Source organism: Lethenteron reissneri, chromosome 18, assembly GCF_015708825.2.
Source record: "Lethenteron reissneri isolate LAM-NWPU_2019-01 chromosome 18, ASM1570882v1, whole genome shotgun sequence".
In the NCBI taxonomy this organism is placed as follows: Eukaryota; Metazoa; Chordata; class Hyperoartia; order Petromyzontiformes; family Petromyzontidae; genus Lethenteron; species Lethenteron reissneri.
The window spans coordinates 15,649,375-15,668,883 of record NC_083796.1 but is presented as its reverse complement, the minus strand read 5'-3'; the positions used below and the strand labels follow the sequence as shown (position 1 = coordinate 15,668,883).

At 53.8% G+C, this 19,509-nt stretch overlaps 1 protein-coding gene across 1 annotated transcript; it reads right to left on the bottom strand.

The window, feature by feature from the left end:
- Positions 1–419: 419 nt before the first annotated feature.
- Positions 420–18,283, bottom strand: SMO (smoothened, frizzled class receptor). Its single transcript, XM_061553961.1, has 13 exons — positions 17,899–18,283; positions 15,958–16,191; positions 15,475–15,683; positions 14,460–14,669; positions 13,147–13,319; positions 12,601–12,820; positions 11,258–11,381; positions 10,012–10,104; positions 6,885–6,993; positions 6,578–6,787; positions 6,321–6,469; positions 5,315–5,437; positions 420–4,903 (listed from the first exon to the last, which is right to left on the bottom strand). The coding sequence occupies exons 2-13, from the start codon at positions 16,184–16,186 to the stop codon at positions 4,197–4,199; spliced, it is 2,556 nt and encodes an 851-aa protein (XP_061409945.1). The 5' UTR covers positions 16,187–16,191; positions 17,899–18,283; the 3' UTR covers positions 420–4,196.
- Positions 18,284–19,509: the final 1,226 nt, after the last annotated feature.

Below are 19,509 nucleotides of genomic sequence, written 5' to 3'. Positions count from 1 at the left end.
GACTCCAACACGTGCAAGACCTCCACGAGTGGCTTAAGAGACGCAGCCAGCACCACCAACTCCAGTGCCGCAACTTCACCTGAACAACCACCGACCACGCATCGTGAATCTGACTTGGAGCTCGCGACTGTTGCCAAAGCACTGAAGGGCTCTACTCCGAGCATCATGAGCGACAGGGAGGTGGCAGCGCAGTGGTGACGCGTGTGACTCGGCAAGAGGGGACCTGGGTTCGATTGGCGACTCGACTTTGTGCTGTATGTTATCTCCCTGTTGTGCATGAGCTTGTCCCGGGTGCTCTGGTTTCCTCCCAATCCTCCCACAGCATGTTTCATGCGTGAGCCCCTGTAAGTCGCAGTGAATGTAAATTCTGCAGTGAACGTTGACTGTGCGCTGAGGCAGGTCTGCAAATTCCACGTATTAAAAAAAATTGGTTTATTGGACCATGTAACAAAACAGATCTAAAAAAATGCACGCATGAGGACAGTTGAACATTACTGCATTGGCGAAGTCCCAAACAAGATGCATTGGTAAAAAAACTAATTAAAAACATCTCTTTGTAAAAGTTGCCCAGGGCAGCCAAGTACTACAATCGAACTCGCACGAATCCATGAAGTCTCCCTCGCCTAGCAGTGCTTGCATTTGCTCTCATCTGTGCGAGCCTCATCCCTATATACGTACAAATAGTCGAATGTTCTTGTATCGCTGCAATGAAATGCTTTAGCTACCGTGGTCGTGAACGACGCAGGCATAGTTAGAACATTTGACAGCGGTGGTTCCCAAGCTGTGGTCTGCACGGCACTGGTGCAGGCTCCAACCAGACCGTGCGAGGAGTGCTCCGTGGAGGTGCTGCAGACACGGTCATTTTCACAAATCACCGGATTGTTTTACTGCGCCGTGTTCTGTGCAAATACGTTGAGGGCTGACGGCGATCCGCAGTACAAAAAGGCCGGTTTTACAGCATGTACCTTAATCTCGGAAAATGTGTGCTTATGATGAGGCAGCAATATTGAAGTTTTTGAAGATGATAACATTAGATTCATCACACGGCATGAACATTCATAAAATCTGGGAGGAAGATTTGTCACGAACCATCCTGATGGTGATGGTTTTTACTCATGTACCGATTAACTTTGAAACATCTAACTTGTACCACCAGATACATGGAGAATGTGAAGCAGATAAGCATCACTTTCCTTCATCAGCGGAACACTTCTATCTATACAATGTTATAAACGCACGCGGAATGCCAAGCGATCGTAACAGACCTTTGCTGCACGGCTGGCCCTAGCAGGGCCGCCTGCGAATTACAGTTTCTAAAATTGTTCCTTTAAGCACAAGTCTTAATGCATTAACATTACCAGAAATGTATGGTAACTTCATTTTAAACAATACTACATATACACAGATATATATTTCATGACGGAAGGACATGTATTTACAAGAAACCTCTTTGTTCTGAACGTCACAAACCGGGAAAAACGAAACTGGATCATTATTACGAGCCAACACATTTCAGGTGAAGGTGATTGGGAAGAAGGGACGCGCTGCGCAGCTCACACGAGGATGGCTGCCTTTCCCACTGTCGATCAGACCCAGACATTTCTCATTCGGTCTGGGTCTATTAAAACTGTGCAGTCTGTTGTGATACAGTTGCAACATAATACTGGAAGCAGAGCTCGGTTCAAATCAATTCCTGCCACCTGAAAACCTGGGTCAAAACCAGACAGTTGGCGACCGTAGCTCACGCTCAGTCAACTGAGGACCCATCATGAACCTAATGCCAGTGACCTCTGCCAACCAGAAACACTCCGCACCTGGGAGAGCATAGACTCCCCAATAGCGCTTCACTCGCCCATGCCACACATAGCGTGCCACTCCCTACCGTGGACTCCCTCCCTTCCATGACTCCAGACCGTGACTTCGGACCACAACTCTGTACCACAAGTCCCTATCACGAATCCCTACCACGGGCATCATCGATCTCCCTTGTACCCCCAGCCCCAACTCCCTAATCTGTCAGCGCCGTGGATGTGCAAGTAAAGACTCGCACGGTGACACCGCTCATCCGCTTGCCAGTGCACCGCTGCATGCGGAAGCAAAAATTAAAAAGAGTACCGTCTACACACTTCATCAGTATCCACCCTGGAAAGAAGACGGCTTTTAACGTCCAACAACAACCGTTTCCCATCGTTGGCTAAGTAGCAATTCATAATATTTCACAGTAATTTTCCATGCAAATTCTACAATGAAACATTTAACAGCGTGATTTTGAATGAAAGGCAAAAAGTTTAACTGCACGAGTAAGAGCAGAAACACGCGAGCGAGAGGAGTCGTTGGAGCAGTGACGGCAGCGAGTGTCGCCGGGCCTAAACACGCGCCATGCTCACGGCCTCCGTGTGGGCCAGAGGCCAGTGCGCGGTCGGCTTTGCTTTATTCCGTTACTACAGCCACCCTTGCTGATCTATACACTCTGGAGTGTAAAACATCAGATAAACGTGTTATTATAAACTTTACAATGTACAAGTTTTGTTTTTCCAATTTTCCTGTTTCTCTAGTGACGCCAGACCTCAAAGGTCACTAATGACCAGCCGTTACTGGCTTGTACGCGTACGCATCGCCGCTCAGTGCACAAAGCCTTATACTTTTACGTCCTTTAGCAGTCCCACCTCCAGTCGTACCGCAACACTCACTTTGCGCAGGCGTACGTCTACGCAACGTCATCCGCACGACGATGAAATCCTACCAAACGCGCAAGAGTCGGTTGCAGTGCCTGATGAACGGGACGCGGCACCATCACGGCCACGAGCGAGTCGAGACAAACAGCGGCCTCCACGGCATCGCTCGAGGAGACGGGCCAAGGCCGGCAGGCTGTGGTGAGAGACGAGACCACGAGACCTTGAGCTCCGCGCTAGGGCACGCGTCGTCCCCAATTACACCCACAACTTGAATCAAAGTCAGAAAGCTTCCTTCTCAAAATAAAATGAACCAGAATCTCTACGAAAAGTATCAATAATTCCGTGAAGTTCACATTGGCGACAAGTCCCTACCACAGAGTCTTACCTCATCGCCGACTCCTTCATCTCCTACCCTGAATGCTGCCCCCAGCCCCACAGCCCCATCCATGTGTCCAACCCGTTCAGAATTTATTTTGTATATTTTATATTCCAATTGTGTTACGGTTAGTGGCAAATCACGAGATGAATCAGCTTTCCAAAGTGGCTCCCGGTGAGTAGAGCACCACTGTTCCAGGGAACAGCTCCCAGGTTGTGCCATCACAGCTACTAGTGGAGTCGCTTCGAGTGAAGCTTCTCATCCCACATGGGACAAGTTCCCTTGTTCTCTATCAGCAGAATAATCTCGAGCAACACAATGGCCGAGGTGTACCTCGCTCTGCGATCTTACTTGCAAATTCCATCTCTAGCCCCGCCCACTTACCCTTGGGTTGTACCCATCTCAAATCTTTATAACCTTTGGCTGCAGTAGCAGCTCTCTCGCTACATTTCTTCCTGCCTCAGCAGTCCGCCTGCTGTATTTTTTCACCTGAAGATGATTGCTTGTGTTGCGATCGAAACGTCGTGATTTATTATTATTTTATTATTATTTCTATCTACGTGACTTTACCGAAAAACCCAAAGAGTAGGACACACGTTCAACTCATTAACACGATCCTTGCCACGCAATCGATACATCTACAAGACCTATGGCGCTTTCTGGATGTGATGGCGCAGTGATTTCAATATTAAGACGTGGGTGTATGCTTCTCGTGGCCCAATGCCTGTGAGAGTGGCTCGCATTCGGAAAGTTGCAAGTTCAAATCTTGGTTGGGGGTTGACGCGGCCCATCACCCCTTCATTTTCGATCAAATGAGTACCACTTTATGCGGAAATCAACAATAATTGTCCTACGGATGGACTCACCCCTACCAAAACAATATGGAATTTAAACCACTGGCTCAGGGCTGTAAACAGGAGATGAGCACCAATGCCTCAATGCTCATGAGCAGGAAATCTTTGAACTTTGCTTTTCACGTCCTGTTAAATACGAGTATTTAAACCGCTGAACGTATAATGAAAACGGATGATGTAATTTTTTTGTAAGATGTGGGACTCCCCGCGTCTGACGCCGGACCGGGGATCCGACTCGAGGTCGACAGCGGCGACCGGAGGCGTCCGAGCGAGCGAGCCGCCCCCGTTGCCTCAGAAGAGGCTCTCCTCCCTCTGCTGCGAGTGGTGGTGGTGGTGCCGACGATCGGCGCGAGGCTCGCCGCCTCCGTGCTCGTGCAGCGTGCCGGGCAGGAGGCCCGCCGAGTAAGGGGGGGGATCGGGAGGCGGCGCATCGCTCTGCGCCGGCAACCACCGCCTCCCCGCGCGGAAGGCCTCGCCGCGGCGATCACGCTGCGGGCTGAGGCTGCGCGGCGCGCGAGGGATACCCGGCGGCGCGTCGCGAACCCCCGCCTCCCTCCGGCCTTCCCAGAACGGCCCGGGCTGGTGCCGCGGTCGCGTCGCGCTCACGAGCTGCTCCCAGGGGGGCGCGCCGGCCGTGGCGCCGGCCGTGGCGCCGGCCGTCGGCTGTCCCCAGCACATCTTCCTGCCACCCTCCTCCTCCTGCCTGGCCTCGCCCTCCTCCCAGAATGAGCTCGGATGCCCGGGCCCGGGGTAGGCCGCCACCAGGAACGGCCTGCTTGGGAGCTTGGGGAGACGGGGGACGCCGCCTGTGGGCCACGGCACCCTTGGGGTCGCGTCGGGGGCCGGGAGGTCGGCGCCGAGGTCGTGAGGGAGGAGGTCGTGGTCAGAGCCGAGGTCTCGGGGCCTGTGCTTCTTGCGTCGCTTCTTCTTGTGGTGGTGAGTGCCAGAGCGGTGATGTGGCTTGGAATGCGCGACCGGCGCCTTCACATCCGAGGGCTCTGCTCACAGACAATGAACGTGCAGACTCGGCTGTTACTCCCATGCTCCGCACACAGGGAATCGCATGCGGCTGTGGCAATCGCTGATACAGAGCCAAGTATCCGTTCCAGCAACAACGAACAACAATAAGGTCCAACTATTGCGTGTTGCTATGTACCGTGTGTACGGGATGTGTGTTGTGTTCCTGCGTATTATGTGCGAGGTGTGTAGCGTGTGTATGTAGTATGTGTGTAATGTGTGCGCAGCAAGTGTGTAATGTGCGTGTGTAGCATGTATGTGTAACGTGTATAATGTGTGTGCATAGCGTGTATGTGTAGTGTGTGTATAGTGTGTGCTTAGCGTGTATGTGTAGTGTGTGTGTATAGTGTGTGTGTATAGTGTGTGCTTAACATGTGTGTCGTGTATGGTACCGGGTGTGGCTGTGCGTGACACGTTGGGTAAAATGGCTCCTCTTCGTGCCACCATCTTGGTGACGTGATTGATCCAGGATGACGAGTCGCTCCCAGAATCATCCAGGTCCAGATCCATCCCAACTGCCACAAAATAAACAGAAAGTATGTACACACTCACAGATTCCACACACAGAGACACCTCACATATACACAACAGATGCCATTCGCCACTAAATGGCAGGAGTCCCACCACAGTGCTTGTGCCAGGCTAGGTGCACTTTGAGGCCACGTGAGGTGACGAAGGCTCGCTGACAGGAAGTCACGTGACAGACCCAGGTGTTATGGGTTGACTGACTGAGATGGCTGGCAGACGCACCATCTGTGTCCCTCACTGTACCACTTCGCTGCATTTAATTCGACCGTCGCTCCGCTCGTTGTTGTGACCGTCACTCCTCTGTGCTCTGCTGTTTCTGGAGGGCGACTGCCTCCAACTGCCCATAAGCATCCTTCACGAGCCTCACCACAGGGCCCGGTCTTAACACCACTGGTAGCAGTCATCGGTAAGTCCAATCAGCTCCACATCCTTCTGTACCACATCAGTCCATCTCCTTTATAGCCTGTGCTACGCCTGTTTAGCCCACTATCCGGCCAAATAAAAGCTTTTGAGGCATGTAGTGGCTGGACATGTGCAGCCTTGCTTGCCAGAGAAGCTTACCGATAGGACTGTGTCCAGATCTTTCCAACATCTATGAGCACAAAATCCAGCCTGGTTAAACCCAGGATGGATCGTCGGCAGGGCCAGCTTGAATGTTTGAAGCCTGCGCAAACGTTTCTTCAAAAGAGGTCCATGTCTCGCAGGAGTAGAGAGAAGGGAGGGCAATGCTGATGTAAACATCGGCGTTGGGGAGACAAAGCCACTCACCCCCACGTGTGCCGTGCCGGCCTTCATAGGTGCTCACTTACAGCACCTGCCTCAACAGTCTGTAAAATGCTAGAGGGGGGATCTTTGTGTTTGTGTGCGTACCCACGGCCCCCCCGGGGAGCTCGCTCTGCAGGCTGAGCGAGATGCGTGCGTGCGCGTCGTGCAGGATGTCACCACGCCGCGCAAACGCCTTCGCGATCATGTGACTCCGGTGCAGCCGCTTCAGGCGATCGTCCTTCCGGCCCAAGATCCTGAGGGCGGAGACGGCAGGCGCAGACACGGCCCGGAGTTACACGGCACAACGTGCACAACGCGGCAGCACCGCACCGCGCGCGCCATGTTCCGGTTGAGCCACGTACCGGAGCCAGGTGTGCCGCCAGGTGTGCAGCGTGGCACGCGTCCACACCCAGCTGCTCATGGTGATGCCGGTGCCAAACACGCACGCCACGTTCCCCACGGCGAGCAGCAGGCCGGGCCGTGCCCCCAGCTCGCACTTACGTGGCGAGCCCGGGCCGGTGCCCGAACCCGCGCTCGCGTTCACGAAACCCAGGTCCACGTTGGAGCGGCACCTGCGTGGGACGACACGGGAGCAGCGTCACTCTTCAAGACGGCGGTTGCAGCGTCGGCGGCGGCAGCAGCAGCAGGTGTCGAGGAGGAGATACGTACAGGATGTACTCGCGGAGGCTGCGCTGCCACTGCTCACGGTGCAGGAAGTCGTAGATGTGGCAGCCGAACGTGAGCAGCACGAAGCCCCAGGCCAGCACGCCGAACACCCCTACACACATGCGCAGCGCCACTCATGACAACCGCAACAATAATATCGCCGCAACAACAACCCACCACGTCTTCCATACCAATCAAAACAATAAGCACCACCACAATCACAACAATGAACATAACAACCGTAACTACCACCACAATTAGGTGTTATCAACCACAACTGGATTTAACACCACAAAGGCGTGTATAGCATGTACAAGAGCTCTCGGCCTTGCCCACTATCACATCTGTTGCGGTGGGTATTCTCTTCATTTACACATTTGAAACAACCACAGCAACAACTAGATTAGCAACTCCAACAACAACAATAGTAATAATCTAATCTACTGCGGCGGGAACAGGCGCGTAGAGAAGCGCCTGCTGAGTCCCGTGCGGGTGAGCAGAGGCTCCGATGGGGATGGCACAGAGGACCAGCGCTCAGGGTTCCGATGGAGGCATCTGCTGAGTAGCAGCAGCAGCGCACAGAACTTCACTCGCTCACTCGCTCACACGTGCTACTGGGCACGGGACCATTCCTCAATCACAGTCAACCAGTGCCACTCACGCCGCACGTCCAACTGCGGATGCAATCCTTCACGATTTGTGTAAAATGCAAGGTGAGTAAAATGTTGTTACCTCTACGCTGATCGTCTGTACGAGACGGAAACAATCAGGTGATATAAACAGTGTAAATGAAACTGCAGAAAAGAGCAGCAGGAACAGAAGCACCAAGGAAATAACTAAGCCAAGACATGACACTGACAAAGACGATCCGACAGAGACAGCTCCAGCCTAACACAGAGCAAGACAGAAGGGGAAGGCCAAAGATGCGCTGGATACTTTTTTAGACAGTTGCCGAGCACAGGCCCAAAGGATCAAAACGTCAAGTGGCCAGCAACAAACAGCACCATCAAAGTTGTAATTGATAAGAGTCAACAGGTATCTTGAAGTGAGCGAAGTTATGATGAGAGCTTGGGTAGAAGAGAAAGTGGGAGGGAATTTCAGTGCAGCAGTGCGAGGAAAGAAGCAACAAGAGAAGTAATATGACCTGGAGTTGGTGAGTGGGTGGATGGGTGAGTGGTTGGGTGAGTGGTTGGGTGAGTGGTTGAGTGAGTTATTGTGACCTCCAGTGTGCTGGCCAAACACGGTGTGGTGTACGAGACGAAATGGTTGTGTATAGTTGACAGAATCCTCAACATGGGTGTAGAATTGGCTCGGTGAAAAACGATCTCCACAGCTGGGATGGGACAGTAACCGGTGGAAAGACTTAATTTTGTGCCATTGTCTCAAAGGGAAGATACCGACGCGTAACGTAGGGCAGCAGTGGAGCGCAAACCCAGTCGCAATGACAGCCCACACTGACAGCCGAGCTCTAGCCGCACTACAGCCACACTCACAGCCGCACCTACAGCCACACTGACAACCACACTCCCAGTCGCACCTACAGCCACACCTACAGCCACACCTACAGCCGCACCTACAGCCACACCTACAGCCACACTGACAACCACACTCACAGCCGCACCTACAGCCACACCTACAGCCACACTGACAACCACACTCACAGCCGCACCTACAGCCACACTGACAACCACACTCACAGCCGCACCTACAGCCGCACCTACAGCCGCACCTACAGCCGCACCTACAGCCGCACCTACAGCCACACCTACAGCCGCACCTACAGCCGCACCTACAGCCGCACCTACAGCCGCACAACAACCACACTCACAGCCGCGCCTACAGCCGCGCCTACAGCCGCGCCTACAGCCGCGCCTACAGCCGCGCCTACAGCCGCGCCTACAGCCGCACCTACAGCCGCACCTACAGCCGCACCTACAGCCGCACCTACAGCCACACCGACAGCCGCACCTACAGCCGCACCTACAGCCGCACCTACAGCCACACTGACAGCCGCACCTACAGCCACACCTACAGCCACACCTACAGCCGCACTACAACCACACTCACAGCCGCACCTACAGCCACACCTACAGCCGCACTCACAACCACACTCACAGCCGCACCTACAGCCACACCTACAGCCGCACCTACAGCCACACTCACAGCCGCACATACAGCCACACCTACAGCCGCACTCACAACCACACTCACAGCCGCACCTACAGCCGCACCTACAACCACACCTACAGCCGCACCTACAGCCACACCTACAGCCACACCTACAGCCACACTGACAGCCGCACTCACAGCCACACCTACAGCCGCACCTACAGCCACGCTGACAGTTGCACGACAGCTGTGCACCACGCTGGTGAGAACACACATGAGCGGGAACGTCATGCATCCATGCGATAGACTCACATGGCTCCGTGGCGGATACACACTACTTACCGTTACACCCTCCAGATGAATGCTTGCAGAGGAAATTTAAAACAGTTATTTCATATTGAAACTGCATTACCCGTGAGAATAAACATCACGTGACATAGCATACAGTCACCCTCGTCAGTGTAGTTCATCAATGTGCGTGCATAACAGAGCAGCGTTCAATTTATTTGTAGAATTGTTGTGTTTCTGGATCGTGTGTTCCAGCCTCTTTAATGCATTTCACAATTACCACCACCATCATTCACCCAACTTTCTGTCTTATTCTCGATACCTCCACCTGCTCAGTGGTGACTTACATGAGCCTGCTCCTCACAGAACAATCCTCCCACCACTGAGGTATTGGTGTTCATGGCGTGACCCATGAGACGACCTCACTGCACCCGGACCGACCGTGACATGAGCTGGTGAAGACTCGAGCACACAGGGACTCGGGTACTGGAGGAATCGGGGACATGGGGACATGCGGACTGGAGGATTCAGGGACACGGAGACTGGGGGACTGCCGGACATGGGGACGAGGGGACACAGGGACTCGGGTACTGGAGGACTCGGGGACATGGGGACATGGGGACTGCAGGACATGGGACGAAGGGACGAGGGGACACAGGGACTCGGAGACTCGTAGCCGCATCGAGCATTCATCACCCGGCATGTGCTCGGCGAGGCTGTGTGATCGTCTCACCGAGCCGCACGATCGTCTCCTGGATCTTGGTTGACGCTTTCTGGCTGAGCAGCCCGGGGTGGGATCTTCTTATGCGAAACAGCGTAAACATCCCTGCACACACGAGCGCAGAGATCACCCTTGTAGCCACGCAAACTGTTGGGGCGAATGGTCTTGGCGAGAACGCGGTAAAGCTGGCATGGCGCACGAGGTGGTGAAGTGGCCAGCATACATAACCAGTCACCTGTGCCCCCATTTTCCATGTTTATACACCGCGTGAGATAATCACTGACGGTTGTAACCACCAGGGGAGACTCGGGGACAAGTTCCAATATCATTTGTCACTGATGTTAGAAGTGGCCAGGAATGTAACTGGGTGCATAATAATATAGTGCATAAACAACTGAAACAACCCACGTGCAAAAAAGTGTAGACGCACGAACGCATCCACATGTCTACACCTTTAAAAAATACAAAGTTCCCCTGTATAGCCTTAACAGACTGCTGCGGCAAGCGCTGTTAGCGAGCACCTGCAAAGGCCTGTATGCACGCTGAGCTTCTTTCACTCCGTACGCAGCGAACCGCGCTAATCGGAGGTGCGGGTGAAGGACAGCAAACTAAACAAAGCAGTTCTAAAGAAATTAGTTTTCACTTTAGAAATGAGGCCTGCACAGTACTCGACCCCCTTTGTCTTCCCAGTGGTGATATTTTACACCCCGCACACTGGCACCAACCATCTCCCGGGTAACCACGCGGCATTTCAGACTCGTGCAGCTAAGAGACTTGTCCCAGCGGCAGCACATTCGTCGCTTGTTGAAGAGGTTCATGGTTCAAATTCGGAAGGCTGCCGTGGTTAATACCACGATGTATATCAACCATAAAATACTCTGTGCAGTCCACTTCACAGTGGACATGAAAGATTCCGTGATGTCATTCAAAGAAGAGTAGGCCATTGTGTACCAGTGTCATGATCATCGCTCCCTACGAGGAGGCGAATGCCTGAGTGCAGGGCAGTGTGGAGTCACTTTGTACCGCACGGGGACAGCTGCCACTCGGGGTGCCCCCCTTCGAGCGTTTGAGATGAACTGCAATGTATGGCGCTTCGAGTTGCCGCGGCATGTAAGCAAGCGCCGTATAAATGCAAAGATCATTATTATAATGCAAAAAACATAGCTGGACCCTTGAGAATCGGTGAGGCTTTCCTGGATAAATGAGCGCATTGATCAAAGTTGGCTGCACAGCGAGAGCCGGAGCGACGTCAACTCACCACGCGCGAGGTAGTAGCCCCCGGCGACGGTGGCCACACCGACCGGCGCCAGCACAAAGCCGGCGCGAAAGTGGGGGTCGCGATATCCCACGAAGCACACGCCAGACATGGAGTCTCCATCCACCTGCACATGGAAACATGTAGGAACACACGCACACAACGCACTCGTGATGCGCTCACTCGACTTTGCACCACACACACATTCACTCCTCGACTCGCACCACACACACATTCACTCCTCGACTCACTGCACTCACAGGTGCTCGTGCTACACTCACTTCTGAACCCCCCTACCCCCCCCCCCATAGCCTTAACAGACTGCTCGAGCAAGTGCTGTTTCCAAGCACCTAAGAGTTACCATGTTTCTTGAAATGGGCAAGATTGTTATGAAAGCTTGCAAAAGAGATGGTGCGAGGGAATCTCAAATCTAAGCAAAGTGAGGTGACCCTTCAGTGTCGGGCTGAGTCCTCGACAATGATGTTGGAGTCAATGCGTGAAATTGACGACGACAGTAACCACAGTAGTAGTGACAGAAGAGTGAAAAGGAGTCGAATAACCGCCGGTGAGCGAGCCAGCGACTGAACCAGTGGAGCAGTTTCGACTAAACTATTAACTAAACTAATTTTTATTTTACCAGGTGAAGCCCACTGAGATATGAGCTCTTTTTCAGAGGCAAGCTGGTCGCACATGATCGTTGATCGAAGTGGCTCAATCATCACACGTGGGACTTTATAGTAGCAGCCAACAAATCTGAGCGCATGTGTCTAAACATGGAGGAAAAAACAAGGAGGACCTACAGAACAATCCATGCGACCAGCGGGAGAGAGATGATGCAAACTCCACTCACTCGCGCAGGCTAACACAAAGATCCCCCATATAGCCTTCACAAACTGTTAGGGAAAGTGCTGTTAGCTCCTATGAAGGCCGGCACGGCACATGAGGGGGGTGGGTGGCCAGCACCATGCCCAGCCGCCTTTGTCTCCCTCGTGGTGATGTTTACACACCGCACCAGGTACTCATTTTAGGCCGAGTCGACCTAGGAGAGGCCCAGGACCGGTTCAGATAACCGTCACTGGTGTTGGCCATGATCAGGAATAGAACTCTGGTCCCCGGGTTCGTAGCGCAGCTTGCTGACCGCGACACTACCTCTCCCCAGGCGAACACACTCGCTCTCACACACACACACACACTCGCTATCACATACTCTCTGCAGAACAGCGGATTGTTTTAGTTCTCAAGTTGATTTTGCGTCATCAGACAATAACCCCAGAGACCAGGATGAGCCTCATTTGCAAGAGCGACCCGGGGCGCCACAGCGACAAGATCGAGCATCGGGGTGGCACCTGCTGCAGTGCCAGTATGGCGACCGTCAACACGAAGGGCAGCGACCAGCACGCCAGGTGGAAGTAGGATGTCTTGCGAGCCAAGGGCCGCTGCGGCGTGCCCAGGGCCCGGAACGACGCGTTCCACGCGTACGCCAGACACACGAACCAGCACACGGCCGCCATGAGCGGATAGTAGATGAGCACGAAGATGATGACGCACGACAGCGTCTCGCTTGACCTGCGCACACACGCACGGGTCACAGTGACATCCTGCCCAATTGAGTACTGAGGCAGTGCTCATCTCTTGGTAGAAATGACACATTCATATGGTAGATCAGGTCTATCCATTAGGGAAACCACTCTTGACGCGGAGAGATGGATGATGGACTGCTCCCCTCTACCACTTAGCCACCCAGCCGGTTATAATATGAGAGCGTTTGTGTCGATATGATACAATGAGTCTACGTGCATGCATGGAGCCTTGCGTTATAGAATTAATGAGTGTGCAAGTGACGATGGCCGTGTGTGTGTGCGTGGCGAGCAAGCGAGAGAGGCGGGCCATACGTGGGCTCTCCCAAGCGAGGCGTGCCGTCGTGCCGGCACGTGATGTCCTGCCGAGCGTCGCTGAGGAACTGAGCGAGCCACCCGGCGCTCGCCACCAGGAAGCAGGCGTTGATATAGCAAATCACGACGGCCGGGTAACGCCGTGAGCGCTGCCAGTCGCCAACAAACGTCGCCTGCGCAAACAGCGGTCACCACCACCACCTCGTTCTCCTCGGCACGCCACAACCGCGGGCAACCACGCACCGCTCGCTCTCCACTCGCATCCAACATCTCACTCCTCTCCTTAACGCCGAGTCCATGGGGCAACACAACGCAGCACTCGAGTGTAAGACGTGGGACATTCTCACGTGAATCTCCAGTCAATTCTTAATCAACACTCCAGTCAATTCTTAATCAACACTGCGACGTCGTCGTGGCCACAGCCGTTGAAGCTACCGCCGCACCTCGATAACGACGCCTTCTCACCTCCGCCAGATCCAGCAACTGCTGCACAGTCGATGCTGACAGTGACCTCCAAGGTCTGTACTAACAATCTCTCAGTCATAATCTTGGTTCTTTCGGTAAAGTCACGTAGAAGGGAAATAATAAAATAATATAAATATAACACAAATTATAAAATTTTCTTGCTGTGGATTTCACACCTGATGATGATTACTTGTGTTGCAGTCGAAACGTCGTGAGAATTTGTATTGTTTTATATTAATATTATTTTATTATTTCCCTTCTACGTGACTTTACCGAAAAAACCAGTCACGAAAGCTTTAAATCAAAATCTTTCAGTTCTTGTTTCTGATTAGTCGCTGGACTCGTGAAGACCACTCCAATCTTATTTAAGTCAAAGTCTCCCTGCTGACATGGGTGTGGGGCAGTGCTCATCTCCATTTGCAAACTCAAACCTGTAAATTTCACATTGCTATGAAAACTGCCATTGATTTCACCCTAATTTGTATTTGGAATGTATATTTTTTTAAGTCTTTTCCCAAATTATGCCGAGGCGTATTTTTGGCGCGATATCTCTGTTTCGAGAATCAATTCAGAAATCTCACTCAGCAGGATGCTGCCCCACGTGCCATAGAGGGGCCCACAAAAATGTCCACAGGACTCCACCACAAAAATTCTTCACGCATTATTTGTTTTTTAATCTATTTAACATGAACAACTTCCATGAAAACAACAGCTGTGCGTTTGCGTACTGTCTGCTGTGTGCTGCGCCCTTCGCACTGCACGTTGTGCGCTGCGTGCTGTGTGCGGTGCGCTGCATGCTGTGCATTGTGTGCTATGTGCTGTGCGCTGCGCAATGCATCCACCCGCACCAGGGTAAAGATCTCCGAGACGAGGGCGAGGGCGCCCATGGCCGCGGTGGCCGTGCGCATGGCGGCATGCTCCTCGGCCGTGTACAGGGGGCTGCTGCAGGGAAGGCCGCAGCCCTCCACGTCGCGCACCCAGCTGGCGGGGTTGTCGGTGCGCACGAGCGGAGCGGCGCAGCTCGACGTCGTGTTGAAGTGCACGCTCTGCACCGTGTTCTGCAGACGCCAGACACGCCCAGCGGTACCGCCACCACGCGCTCATGTTCAACTCTGGTTTGCTTCACCAGGTGGGGACTCAACGAGACAGGGAGAGTCAACACAGGGAAACAACGCTCGGCCACAACACACGGACACAACACCGAGAAGCAATACACAGCCAGGCTTGCAAGTAAGTCTCATTACAGGGCACATGGTAAAGTGCTCCCCCTACTGTGCAGAGATTACATGGTGAGCTTTGATTTTGTTCGACCAAGTGAGAATTCAAGAGACTGCTTAAGAAGAGCGACCTGTGTCACCAGAATGACAAGAGCAATAACATGCAAACAAAGCAGAGCAGCAAAGCAATCAGAGGGCAACAACTAGAGCAAAACAATCACATTACAGAAGGAATCTAAAGTAGTTCACACAAACATTAAGTAATACATATTGAACAAATTACATTTGGATACTATTCACAGTGACATTAAGTTCCAGAAACATCCAAATGTAAACAGGCGAGGATATATCAATACAATCGCAAGTCAAGTTACCACACAAAATTGACAGCTCAGCATCAACTGGTGATTTAGATGGCAGAGTAACCATGGCACGAGCCGACAGCGAGTTGTGCTTTCTCCCGCCAGTGTCACAGAGGCGGCAGCAGCAGCAGCAGCCATCCACTCAGCTGAAGCTGTCGCTGGGCATTCACACGGACGTAGATCTTCAAGTTTCCATCCACTAGCGCGCAGGCAGGTGAGGACGGGAGCAAGGGGTGAGAGGGAGGCCAGGGAGTTGGGTCAGGCACTCGTCGCTCGCGACTCACCGGGCATCCGTCGGGGAAGCGCTCGGGCTGGCAGGACAGGAAGTCGGGCCAACCGTGCGGCGTGCGCGCCACCACGGCGCACGGCGCGCGCGTCGCGTGGCAGAGAGCGCGGCTCGGCAGCTCCACGACGCCGGCGCTGCAGCGCGGCATATAGACGGCGCACAGCAGCGGCTGCACCACCTCCCAGCAGCGCGGCACCCTCCGCAGCTCTGTAACACATGGCCACGCCGCGTCACTCGCACGGCAACAACCGGCCACGTGCGTGTCGTGCGCGCTTTGCGCACGCGTGTCGTTTGCGTACATTGCACTTATAAGTTGTGTGCGGGTTGCATACGTGCACGTGCGTCGTGCACGTGCGTTCTCTACATGGTGTACGTTGTGTGGCACACTTGTGTGGCACACTGTGTGTGGTGCACCGGTGTACGTTGTGCGTGTCATTTACATTCTGTGTTGCGTTGTGTACATGGCACCGCACACACATACCTGCCCAGAGCTGCAGGTTGGCCTGCGCGTCGTGTTGCGAGCGCGAATCGCTGGCGAGGACGAGCGCCGTTTGCGGGTAGGGCAGAGCGGCGCCCAGACACGAGTTGTAGGCGAGGGACTCGCACGCGGCAGGTCGCACGCACCTCTCAGCCACCCCCGCACCCATGCACACCCTCGTCATGCACAGCAGCAGCAGCAGCACCAGCGGCACCAGCACCACTGTCGCCATGGCACCTGCACGGACACAAACATCGCCAATGCGTTAATTTTGTGAGGGGCACGGGCCTCCCTATGCACGCTCAGTGTTGGTGCTTAGACCACCGTCGGCTGTGCACGGTTTCTACACCAGATGCCACTGGAGCGGAGGACCGACAAGGGATAGTCCTCTTTTCACTTCACTGCAGACGTAGCTCGTTCCCTGGCCCTGTTGCAGGTCGAGATGGCCCGACGTGTGGAGGTTTGCTCTGCAGCAGCTGACGCCTGCATGGGCCGGCTCAGGCATCGACTGCAGATCCACCGTGGCTCTTATGTCCCTCGTCTCTGCTACTCGCAGCCTCATCGTCAGCAACAACGCTCAACGATATTGTCAGACCAAGTGTTTTTTTGGTGGAACGTGACCAGGCGACGAAGAGACTGATGACGTAATAGTATTGTGTATATGTATTAATTATGACTTACTTAGTCTTGCGAGTCAAGCCCGTGTTAAACACAGCTTGTTGCGCATTGAAGGAGGCCAATCTGTGAGCAATAATTCTGTTTTCTGTAGATCAGCTCGTGGGGTTGGTATCTGCCAATTCACCGCGAATAGGAAAACCACAAATAGGGAAACCACGAATACTGTGCACATGAAACAGAAAAATAGGAGGCTCTTCTTACGGTTAGCACGGTTGTCAACGAAATAATTTCAACATACAAACATTCTCTTAATAATTAATAATTAAGCAGGGCGTGCTGATTGTGATCCGGCTGTGTGGCTGGCGTGTTGTGAGCATCGCTCCTCCGCCCTCCGTTGTTGTTGGAGGGCGACTGCCTCCAACTGCCCAGTAGCGTCCTTCACGAGCCTCCTCCACAGAGGCCGATCTTGACACCGCTGGTACCAGTCATCGGCAAGTCCACTCAGCTCCACGTCCTCCTGTACCACATCACTCCATCTCTTCTCTAGCCCGTGCCGCGCCCGTCTAGCCCCCTCGATCCGGCCGAACAGAAGCTACTTGGGTATGCGGTGGCTGGGCATGCAGGCTACATGACCCAACCAACGCAGCCTTGCCTGCCGGAGGAGCTCACCGATGGGATTGTGTCCACATCTTGCAAGGATTTGTGAGCTCCTCACACAATCCAGCCTGCAGGTTAAACCCAGGATGGATCGTAGGCAGGCCAGCCTCAATGATTCTGACCGGCGCAGATGTTCCATTAGAGGGGTCCAAGAGTAGAACACCGCAGCACAGAGACACAAAGACCCCCCCCCCCCCCCCCGTGTGGCCTTTAACACAGTCGGGGCAAGTTCTGTTAGCGAGCACCTATTAAGGCCGGATCGAAATAGCACACGAGGGGGTGGATGGCACCACGCTCGGCCGCCTTTGTCTCCCTAATGGCCATGTTTACACATCGCCAAGAGGTACTCATTTAAGGTTGAGTCGATCGAGGGGAGGCCCAGGACCGGTGCAATGTTGGTTGTGAGCGGGAATCGCAGTCCGATCCCCACACGGGCACAAAGAATGGTGCCCCACACAACAACAACACACGCGGAGAGACCCACACACACGCGCACATATAGGACACAAAGACCCACAAACTTACACGCGTACATACATAACGATGCACACACACACACACAGGTGCACATACACACACTTACACAATGAGACACAAATACGAGACCATGGGATACAAACACACGAGACACAGAGGAGGAGGAGGGGAGAGGGTGGCCTCTGTCCGTACCGACGCGAGTGCCCGTCTCCCCGTGTCTCCCCCGTGCCGTCCGTCTCCCCGTGCCTCCCCGTGTCTCCGTGTCTCCCCCGTGTCTCCCCGTGTCTCCCCCGTGTCTCCGATGTCGTCGTGCTGCTTCTCCTCCCCGCGTCCCTCTCACTGCGCCTCCATCTCTGCACCAAACTCTTTGTGGGCGCGAGGAAGCGGCACAGGAAATCGTGGAGTGGAGTCTCTTCTAGCTGGACCGGAGTGACATTCCATCTGTGAAGTCCGGAATGCAGACGCCCACCGGTGCCGTAAAAAGTCTCTCTTCAGTTTGCTACTAACAGTACGTGAGTTTTGGGCGGACATTTACTTACGTTGTTTTATGTAATTGGACCCAGGCCGACATAACCCTGAACCGAGATCCACACCAGGATTCCCGATCCGTGAAATCCATCCCGGGATTCCCGTGTCATGATATCCAGGCCGTGATTTTCGATCGCAATCCGGAAAATCCAGGTCGGGATTTTAGATCCCGATCCGTGAAATCCAGGCTGGAATTCCCGATCTCGATCCGTGAGATCCAGGCCGTGATTCCTGACCCCAATTCGTGAGCTCCACGCCAGGATTTTCGATCCCGATCCGTGAGACCCGCGCTGGGAATCCCGATCCGTAAGAACCCGGCCGGAATTCCATAGAGACGATTTGAAGGAGTGCTGGATGGAGGTGACAGAGTGGAAACGTTGGGGATGTCTTTGCCCACCAGCGGAATGTTAACTTGCATCGGTCCTCCTCCCTCCCTGTGTGTGTGAACCCACCTTACAGCGCATTCAACTCAGAGGTCACCAGTCTCTGGACCCGCGCACCACTCTCAACCCTCAAAAACGTTCAACGCATTTTTCTAAATGAAAACTATTCTAAATCCTAGCGCCTGTAACAGTTCTACGTCGCACTTCCACGTTCAGCGCAGCGCTGCTCCTGTCGGGGGACTTCTCGTGATCGCTGCGCCACGTGCGCGCCTGGGCGCCGCTTCAAGCTGTGGGTCACTTCCCACACCCAGCCAGCCTGGCGCCCCACCACGGGGAGCCTCCGCAGACCACCAACTCGGATCGGGAACGGCGTTGGTCGTGTTGTAGCGTGGGGCGGTGGGTTTTTTTAAAGGGTTTTAGGTATGGGGTAGAGCGAGGTTCTATTCTTGCATATGGCAGCAATATGTTCGGTAGTTTAATACCAATGTCGAGGTCTGCTGGTACCACGACGAGAGGGCTTCAGGAGTTTGTGTAGGTAGCTGTTCTATTCCTCCTTCGTAGAAGGCGCGCAGACTCGTGGTTTACTTTACCGTCTACAGTTTGGATGGAACGGCTACAACCGCACTACTTTGGCTTTTCCATTTATGAAGGAGATGTGTGCATTGGCCTGTTGATATTTTGATGCGGTTGATGGACACATCAGTTGTCTTCTAGGAGGAATGTCAAAGCCAGGAGGTGTGGTGTTTGGGTCTCGAATGATGTCGTCTGTAGATGAAAGTGAACACCAGCAGACCGGTGACACGGATCGTAGAGGTGGTAGGAGCTACGGGAGACTGAAGCGCACGCCGAGGGGCTGAAGGAGATGGGACACCAGGAGCCTTGAGGCTGGTCA